Here is a 10,022-nt window from a genome sequence, read left to right on the forward strand (position 1 = left end):
CGGCCATGTTGGGTGCGGGCAGCCGCCATGGCGGTGTGGGGCAATGCCCTTCATTAACCCGTAATTAACCAGCTCAGCTCGGCCCTGTGTCACACGCAGGCATTTAAACCTGTTTATTGACCGAGGGGCCGTCAGAGCCATACAATAGTGTCACTGCAGCGCATTTCATATAAGGGTGTTTGGATGGTTTTAGAATATCAACAGTCCGTTGTGAGTGAAATGGAGAGGCACAGGCGCTCTGTAGAAGGTGGTGTTTCCCTCAGAGATTGACTCCTGAGGAGCCTGTGGTGTCCGTGGTGTCCCTTTCCAAGGGATTTTGGCGTTGTCCCTCTCTCAGGAGCCCTCGGTGTCGGTGTTGTCGCTGCCAGAGGTGTTCTCCCAATCCGCCTCATGGTGCCGGTCTTTGGGTGCCCTTCTCATTGCTCTTTTTCTGCAAACAACACCAGACATACAACTTTCAGAAGGTGTTTTCTGCAAACAAGAGGCATTTCATGCTGCTAGCACATATCAGTCCCCTTTGTGGTTCATTTTATGCTCTCCATGGATCAAGCTTGGGGACAGGAAAGGGAAAATACAAATACAAATACATGGATATACAAATACAAATCATGGATATTTCCAGGTTAGCCCTGCTTACTGCACCCAGACCTTCGGTAACGCTCAAAGCAGTCCTTCATCCTCCTCCTCTCCTTTTCTGCCAGTTCCTCGTTGGCCAAGCCACACTCCTTGAAATAGAAAAAAATTAAAAACCCAAAAACCATACGAATTTATTCTTGATCAGATCAGTGTTAACACCAGGTTGCTTCCTGCATCTGCAGAGTCAAGTACCAGCAGGTTCTTTACTGTGTGTGCAGGGTGGTAACGCTGCTGTTTCACACAGTTTCACTACATTTATTCCCTCAACAGCTCTAATTCTGGGAGTTTGTTTTCTGCACCAACAGTAATTCTGCAGTAATTACACTGGAAAACATCCCCACCCAGAGATGAAGGGCAGAAAGTAATTAGAAGAAGTTTTCATGCACAGATGTAGAAATGTCCACTGTAAATGTTTTGCTGTTCAGAGCTCACTCTTTATGGAGGGTGGGTCTGCACTAAGTGCTCAGAGTTTGGAAAAGCAGGAGCTGCTGACATGCTTCTCCAAGCTGGTAAATCCATCATTAATGAGAATATTAAAGATCAAAAACCCCAGTCATAGTAAAGAAGAGCCCACAAAGATTCTCTTACACTTGGTGATTTTGGGGCCAGATGGCTCTCTTGAGGGCTGAGTTCCTGGTTTTGTACTTCCAGGCAATCTTCTGAAAGATTAAAAAAAAAAATCACAGCTTTTGGTCAGAGCTGCCATTGCAAAGTAACTTCTCCCTCCAGCAGTTCTTCCTACTGAAGAGCTGTGAGGTAACTGCACAGAGTCCCAGCAGAACTGAAACCAAGCCCAAAGCACTCAGAACTCCATCCTGTCATCAATCACAAGTCACTTCTCTTTTTCACTGAGCCCTGAATCTTCCCCAGGATGGTGGAGTTCCCCACCTCACTCAGAGACAGAGCTTTCCACTTCCAACGTCAGCAGGAGCAAAACAAACCTTTGCCAAGCATCTCCTCTGCTCATTGCATTAAAATAATATTTGTGTCAGAGGCCACTGTGAGAAATGTGTTAATCATTATTTATCCATCATTTGTCCCTGCTCCCCAGGTTGTGAATATCATGGCACTTCACACCAGACCCTATTTTGGTGAAACTCCTTCTGTAGTGACCAGGTGTTACAATATATATTTTTGAACTGAGCAAGGTAGAATAATAATAAAAACCTTTTTGGATCAGTGCTGTTTCGTTTTAGTGAAAAATCTCCCATCTCAATGAATGAAAAGATCATTTAGATCTTCCAGGAGAGCAAAACAGAACGGACCATCCTCTCCAGAGCTCTACTCAGTGTTTTCCCCTTACTTTTAGCTGTCTGTGTATCTTCATCCAGGTGACTGTGAAGAACAAGCTGTGGGGCAGAAAACAGAGCAAGAACATCAGAACTGTCCCTAGATAAAGGAACATAAACCCCAGGACAGGCTAGAACCACCCTCTCTCTTCCTGTTGCTGCCAGCAAACAGCAGACAGCCAGGAGTTACAGATTTGCTCATGGATTTCTACTTATTTTTGCCTGTTCTCACACAAGAGAGACAATTAAAAGCAATTAAAAAATAACTAAATTCCCTGATTTGCTTAGACTCAACAAATCTTGCTGACTAATGCCATAACTGTGTCCTACACTTAGAACTTCAGGACACAGGGAGGTTCTGTCACTGTCTTGCTGCCTCTGGACTTTTTGACTGAAATGAGCGTGAGCAATTGAAAACTGCTGACACTTGGGGAGCTGAGCACAGGTGAGGAACATGAAACCATCCCAGAGGAAAGGGAAAGGTAAACAAGGAACCCTACTCACTTCCTGGGAATCTCTGGAGGAGGAGTCATCCAGGTCAGAGGTCTGAAACAAAACCAGTATAGATTGATCATTCCTCATGAGCAAGGAGGAGACTTAGAGCTCCACAAAACACAGAACTCCTACACTCCTGTCTGGCCACTCAAGAAAGTACACAAGATGCCATATTAATTAAAATATATCTAATTTAGTTCCAGAAAACTTAGCTCTCCATTTCATCCATATGGCTCACACTCAGTCTCTAAATAGAGTCACTCTGTGGTGGATGAGGAACCCCTCACCACCTTTGGAAATGCTCCAAACACAAACACTGGTGGTCTGAGCTTGCATCTGTCCCGCTTTTCCATGGCTGAAACCAGGGTGGGGTGATAGACACCATCACATCTTTCACTTTCTAAACTCAGCATTTGCATGGCAATGGTTTTAATTAATTTTGGTGATGGCTCAGGCAGGCATTGACTGCCCGATGAGCTGGAGCTGCTCAGGCGCCAAGGCCTGGGAACAGCCACAGTCTGACCCCATCCTCAGCTTCCCAATCCATCCAGGGGAGGAGAGCTATACCAGAGTGGGCAGCTCCAGCTGCAGCCTTTTCAGCTTGGCCTCAGTGGCCAGGAGCTGGCTCTCCTTCTGGAAGAGCTGCAGCTGCATCTCGTCACATCTCTCGCCCAGCTCCCGGATCTGCTTGCGGTAGGCGTCTCTCTCCACCAGGTTCTTGCAGTACTGCATGTGGAACTGCTCTCGGGTCAGGAGAGCCTGTGCAGGGGGACAGCACGGGGCAGTCACACAACAGCACACACAGGCTGCCCAACAAGCAGTGAAAAGCAGTGAGGGATATTTTATCACCTGGTCTCTCTCCGAAGCCACTTCCTCCATCTGCTGCAGGACAGCCTCAATCCGTTTTTTGTACATCTGGGAGTCCTTCCTCAGAGATGTGCACTGTAGCTCCAGCACCTCTTTTTCCTCTGCAAACTGCTGAGACAAGGTCAAAAGCACCTGCCTGTGGGCAGAACCTGTGCCAGACTGTCCTCACTCCTGCTCTGTGCCACAGATTGCTCTGGCCAGAGCTCCGTGGGGTGTCTGAGCTGTCACCTGCCACACACAGAGTGCTGAAATACAGGTACTACAGCAGGAGCAGCAGGGATTGCTCCTGAGCAGCTGCTCTGCTCCACAGGCAGGACACTGCAGGTGCTTCACCTGCCTGTCTGATCCATGAGCCTCAGCAGGGACTGGAACAGCAGCACCTACTTTGTCCTGGAGCACCTTGGCTCGGCGCAGCTCCTTGCGCAGGCTGTAAATGGTGTTCACCAGCTCCCGGCGTTCTTCCATGGTCTGGCTGCAGTCATTCTCCAGAGTTTCCTTGGAGAGGCTCTTCTCCAAGTTCTGCTCCCTGGCAACCTGCAGGACAAAGGCAGAAGTGAGACAGGGCCACCATCTAACTCCATATCAGTTCTCTCCCCTCAGGGCTCTTGGGCAACAGCTGATCCCCACAATCTCCACTGCAGCATCCCTGCCCTGGCTGCTACAAATAATCCCTTCAGTCCATACTCAGCCACCCCACCAACCTGGAGAGTGTTTTCCAGCTCCTGGTTCTTGGCCAAGAGCAGCTCCTTCTCCTGCTGGATCTCCCACACCACCTCGTGGCTGGGGCGCTGCTCTATGGCGTGTTTCAGCTTCATGGTGTGCTTTCTCTCCAGCTTGCAGTCATCCTCAGCCTTCATGAGGCTGTGCTTCAGCTGATCGATCTACGAGAAGGTTCAGAGCTCAGCAGGAGTAAGGAGAGAGCTCTGGCCTGCAAATCCAGTTCTGTTCCCCAACTGAATACAGAGGAAGTTTCTCTCCAGCTGTTTTCCTCAGGAAGTTTTGTGCCCTGGGGCCAGAGTCCTGCCTGTGTGCTAACAGGGACATGTTCCTGTGCTGCCTTTGTGAGAGCAGCCTTGAGTGAGGGCAAGTCTAATCATCATTCACAGCACAACTTTTAAAATTAAGGCCTACAGGGCTGAGCTAGGGACCACAAAGACACGTGCTAGAAAAGATGCTCAGTGCTTCCTGCTGGCCTGGAGCATCCTTGGCAAAGACGAGGTGCTCAGCCCAGGTAAGAGAGGGAAGCTGGAGGAGCTGTGCCTGACCTCTAGCAGCAGGTCCCTGTTCTTCATGAGGGCCGCGCTCTTCTCCTCGCTCTGCTTGGCGTAGCTCAGGGCCAGGCTGTAGTTCTCGTCCTTGCACTTGCGCAGCTCCTTGCTCAGGCTGTCCCTCTCCTCCTTCAACCTCTGGGCGCGCTCCTGGTGCTTGCGGAGCAGGCTGTCCCTGACCCACATCTCCCTGAGCGTGTCCTCCTTGGAGTGCAGCCACCCCGCCAGCTCCTGCGCCTTGCGCCGCTCCTCCTGCACCGCGCTCTGCAGCTTCATGATCTCGTTCATCAGCACCTGGCTCAGGCCAGACTCGCCAGCCGTGTCTGTTTGGGGGACAGGGGTCACTCTCTGCTCTCCTGGCTGCTGCCAAGGCACACACAGAGCTCAGCTTCCCCTCCATGTCACTGCAGCCAACCCTGATGGTGTGTGACCAAATTACCCCCGCTGTGCCTTTTCTGCTCTGTGCCTTCCTGCACCACAGAGTCACTGACACAACAGGCAGAAGGAAGAATTCATCCTTCTGCTTCCTCCTCCCCCTCCCCAGTCCAGCCCATGACACCAGGGCTGTTCTTCTCAGAACCCTTCCAAAGCACACAGGGAGCAAGGCAGGGAATGCTCCTGGGTCTGTTCAGCAGCACCAAAGGAAGAGCTGTGGTTGAGAACACAAACATTACCTATAATCATGGAGAAAACCCTGCTGGGCTCTTTGCCAGTTATTTTCTTATACAGCTGGGGATAATAAAGCTCAAGACTCTCCATAAATGCCTCAAAGCCCTTGTGTCCTGTTCGCTGAAGAATGTCCAGGAGAACACCTAAAATCAACAGGATATTCTATTCAGTTATTTCTCTCTTCACCTGTTTTTAACATAAGAAAAAATATCTTCACTTCCTCCACATACAAAAGTCGTTGGGATCCACTCACAGAATAAATGAGATTGGAAAAGACCTCTGGGATCATTAAGTCTATGACTGAACCACCTTGGCAACCAGACCATGGCACCAAGTGCCACATCCAGGCTTTGTTTAAACACCTCCAGGGAGGGAGACACCAGCACCACCCTGGGCAGCCCTTCCAGTGTCTGACTCCCCAGACAATCCCAAACCAATGGCCTGGAAACTCCCCAGGAGGATTTGAAGTGCTCCCACCTGCCTTCCGCTTGCGCATGACCAGGCTGGGGTCGTTGAGCACCTGCTCCTCATCGTCAGGGCTCAGCACTTTGCACTGCCGCAGGTACGGCGTGATCCGGGAGGGCTCGATCACTGAGATCAGCTTCACACGGAAGTTCTCCAGGTTATTCCAACACACCTCATCATTGTCCTCTTCCAGCATGTCAGCAGTGAGGGCAATCAGTGAGCAGCGTTGTCCTGTCTGGAAAAAAACCACCAAAAACCCAACCAAGCAGCCCGTGAGGCTCTTGGAGCAGTGTGGCAGTGGTGCTGAAACCAAGGACGTCAAGACTGAGAATGCAGAAGTGTCCTAATTAGCTGTTGCCTCTGCTTTACGAGCAGCTCACTCTTCCTTCTCCACCTCCCATCATGTGAGATCCCTGTGTTCTGTCTGACCACACAGACACCAAATCTAACTCCCACAGAGCTGTGAAATAAACTTTTATTCCCTGTTAATATCAGCCATTCTGTATCACCAACCTTCACCTCTGCAGTCACAAAAGATTCCTTGATTCTCTTCCTGTATCCTGGCTCTGAGAAAATCTGTCTTGGATGCAACCTCCCTCTGTATTCTGACTAGAGAAAAGATAACTCCAGGAACAAAAGTGGTTTGAGAAAAAAGGGGAAACTACTTAGCTATACCCTAAGACAGGAAAGGGAAGGAAAAGAAAAAGAGAGATAAATAAAAAAAGCAGAAGCCAGAATGGGTGATGGGGGAGGAGAAAGATGGTAGTGGCATTGTGAGTCAGCAACACATAAGCAGTGATTTTAGATTAATTCTGGTTTTGTTCTCTAATCTGTCCCACTGAAGGACCTGTTGGGGTCCAGAAAGTTTCCTTGTGCAATGGTCAGAAAGGCTAAAAAGAATGAAAGCCACAGCCATAGGTGTGTGCAGCTGATTGCAGGGTACAAAACAAGCCACAAAATTGGAAGAAAGAGGCTCTTGAAAGGCTTTCCAGCTGCTAACATCTTCTCCAGGAAAACAGGTGGCAGCAAGAACTCACCCTTCATTTAGACAGAAGTCTCTTCAGCTGAAAAGGGTGATTTCTATATTGATGCCTCTAATTTTGGATGTCCTCAAGCTTCCAGCATAATTATGACAAGAAAGGGAATCAAGTCCTGGCAAAGCAAGGAGCATCACCCCTGACTCCCAAATGACAGGCTGTGGCCATGGCAGCAATGAAGGAGCAGCCCAGCAAGCAGCTGGGTTATGTGATAATGCTGATAATGCCATTGTGATGATGCTGAGCATCACCAGAAGACCTGAGCTTGCCTCCCCCCCTTCCCTCAGCCCTGGAGCTGAACTCAGAACTCGGTGTTTTTTAAAGAAAGCCTGGAGAGCACACAGGCTCTGATGCCATGGCAGCATGACACATGTTCCCGTTAGCTTCCCACTCCCCTCTTTGTTCTGCTTTCTAAGTTTATGGAGAGTTTTTCCATCTCATCATTAGGGGTAGGGCAGAGATGCTCAGAGATTCTTCCAGCCTGTGTTTCTTGTTATTAAATTAGCTTTACACTAAAAAAAGATGCAGTACCTGTGTCAGCTGTGCCCTTGCTGGAGGTAATCAGTGCTCCTGTTAATTGACCAGTTTAGCCTGGGGAAGTGTTATTCTAGTGACAAATCAATTTAATCCTGGAAAAGGACAAAGCCAGCTGCTGCTTACGCAGTTTCCCCACAAATAAATGACAAGGGCATCTTTTCAGCAGCATTTGCAAAGGGCAACAATCATTTAGAGCACAGCTCACCTTTCCCACCAGTGCCTCACTGTAACAGCCTGGACACAGCACCCACAACTCTGCCACAGCTGAATTTCCTGGAAAACTGCTATCTATAGTGGCTTATGGAAAACAGAGTACACTGCAAGAGGAGAGCCTTCCACAATCATTCCTTTTGCTCCATAAAGTCTTGATAACAAATCATAGCAACACTGGCACCCAGTGCCCCTCTGCCCCCGGCTCTGCCTGAAGAGCCCTTGTGGAAAAGCTCAAACTCCCAACTCCCCACTGCACTCAGGGGAGTTCAGTCACTGCAGTGCAATGAAGCTTTCACAGCACTTTCCCTCTAGATTTTATCAGCTTTGCCTCAGCTAACCTTGCACCTCTCTGTGAGACAGAAATTGCTGGGTTATAAATGAAGAAACAAGTTTTTTTAAAGTGATTTGTGATGTCTGTACAGGGCAGGCTGTGGAAGAATCAAGGAAGAATCCTAATTCAATCCTGCAGTTTTAGGCACATGAATATTCATTTCCCCTATTTTCCCTGGTTTTCATGCAGCCTGAAAACTTCATTTTTCTCATTAGCAATCACTCTCATACACACATTATTAAAAGCACTATTTACCAGGAAAAAAAAAAACCCACACAGAACACATCAGTAATTTTTAAGTGTGAAAAATAAAACATCTGTATTTCAACAAATACTTAAGAGTCATTTTGATACAAAATTAATCTGCTGCTTATTCCACAGTATTCAGTCAGTTACCAAGCAAAGCCACTGTCACAGCACTAAAAACCACCCAATTAACATATTCTGAACATGGATAAGCATTCACATAAACAACACAAGAAGGAAATAAATAACCACCATTGCTTGTTTCCCCACATTTCTAGCAATATTCCCCCTCAGAATCTATGGCAGGTGGGAGTTTGAAAGAGCAGGAGTCTGTGCCTGCAAGATTTCCCTCCAGCCAGTTTCCATCATTTTTAAACCTTGCCTACAGATGTGGATTTTGCTGAGGGATGGGAAAATCAATCCAGCATTTTCCTCTTCCCCAGCTCCATCCAGTCAGCATTGGAAGTGGTAAAGGTGAACAGTGCAAAGATTATCTCCTCCTGCCATGCAGGAAGGCAGAGCTCATTCCATGACCCCTGTAACAAAGCACAAACAGCTCCTATCAGTCACACATTTTTACAGGGAACTTGCCCTTTTGGAGTTCCTAAAATAAATTTTCAAGAAAAGAAAAAATCTCCAACCAGTCTCATCTGACCACCATGTCAATCAAACACTGCTCATGTTCATTCCATCCAGAGCACCAAAAGCCCCAGCAGGTATGAGGACATCACCCATTTGTACCCTGCAGAAGGTGACCTGTTATAACTGCACAGAAATGAAGCCAAATGGGGGAAATAAACCCCAAACGCCACCAAGTTGCTCAAAGATGAAGTATTAAAGAAAAACTCCACTGTCAAGCCTGTAGAGTGCTACCAACTAGGTGCATACTAAGTAGGGTTCAGGGCATGAACTAAAAGGCTGCCAAATGTTTGAATTTCATGAGTTTATATATAATTTTATTGTAGAGACATCAACTTTCCCTCTTCCCAAAATATTATCAGCCTTAGGCTGTGCTTGATGGTGACTGTAGAACTCTGTGTCCTCGGGGAACAAGAGCAGAGATCATTTCAGTCCTTTCCTGGGGTCATGAGTCACTGTCTGAGCTGAACCACAGACAAACGTGGTTCAGCTTCTCAGCAAGAAGTACAAACCACTGAGGAGCTACTAACACATCTCCTTCTCATGTCCTCCTCCTCTTCCTGAAGCGGGCACTTCTCCTGCTTTGGGGAGCTCTGGCATCAGCCCCATCAGTGCAGGAGCCCAAGGCAGGCTGAGCAGGGCCCTCCTCAGCCCCCATGTCCTGCAACAGAAGCAGGAGATGATCAACACCAGAGAATTACAAACAACCCCTTCAGCCACCTTCCTGATTTAGGGAGCTCAGCAACATTTCTAAAACAATCTTTCATGATGCATGGGGCAACATTCCATTACCAGTGCCAGAGAAGGCACAAAACATCAGTTTACAGAGTAAAAACAAAGACCTGACTTCAAAAAGGCAAGAGCAGATTATAAACAGAAAGGGGAAGGGAGCCTTGATACTTTTCTGGGAACTGTCATGGCAAGTTTTAGGTGCTACATAAACCATGGGATTTCACCCTCCCAGCTGAGCCGCACAGCTTTTCCTTTCAGCATCTGCAGAACTGTTTATTCAAAAAGACCAAATTTCTGCTACACTTAAGAACAGTGGGGGCTTCCCCCTGGAATCCAGTGCAATATTTATCTGGCAGTAATTTTCTGCTTTTTGCCCCTGGAATCTGTTTTACCTGATTTAGTAAATCAGCATCTTCGTCTCCAGGCTCATCCCCAAGTCTCCAGTCTTCCTGTACTCCTGTTAATTCATTCCCACAGCTCTCTTCCTTAAACACTTCGTTCTCACTCTGCCACTCCTCGTCATCACTCTCCTCAAGCTGCTTCCCGGCTGACACAGTTGTTGTCACTCTGGGAGGAGACAGAGTTGCCAGGACAGCTC

At 47.9% G+C, this 10,022-nt stretch overlaps 2 protein-coding genes across 2 annotated transcripts in view; both read right to left on the reverse strand.

Annotated features, from left to right (window-relative positions):
• Positions 1-178: 178 nt before the first annotated feature.
• On the reverse strand, positions 179-5,885 carry CARD9 (caspase recruitment domain family member 9). Its single transcript, XM_031057281.1, has 12 exons — positions 5,702-5,885; positions 5,230-5,367; positions 4,553-4,878; positions 3,980-4,168; positions 3,672-3,806; positions 3,270-3,395; positions 2,988-3,179; positions 2,430-2,471; positions 1,940-1,985; positions 1,225-1,295; positions 649-725; positions 179-430 (listed from the first exon to the last, which is right to left on the reverse strand). The coding sequence occupies exons 1-12, from the start codon at positions 5,883-5,885 to the stop codon at positions 334-336; spliced, it is 1,623 nt and encodes a 540-aa protein (XP_030913141.1). The 3' UTR covers positions 179-333.
• Positions 5,886-8,096: 2,211 nt separating this feature from the next.
• Positions 8,097-10,022, reverse strand: part of SNAPC4 (small nuclear RNA activating complex polypeptide 4) — a 12,450-nt gene continuing 10,524 nt past the window's right edge. Inside the window, 2 exon segments of the mRNA XM_031057347.1 lie at positions 8,097-9,353; positions 9,817-10,022. The exon segment at positions 9,817-10,022 is cut by the window's right edge and continues 9 nt beyond it. Of these exon segments, the coding sequence (XP_030913207.1) occupies positions 9,234-9,353; positions 9,817-10,022 (326 nt within the window). The 3' untranslated portion in view covers positions 8,097-9,233.

This window comes from Geospiza fortis, unplaced genomic scaffold, assembly GCF_000277835.1.
Source record: "Geospiza fortis unplaced genomic scaffold, GeoFor_1.0 scaffold27, whole genome shotgun sequence".
NCBI classification, from domain to species: Eukaryota; Metazoa; Chordata; class Aves; order Passeriformes; family Thraupidae; genus Geospiza; species Geospiza fortis.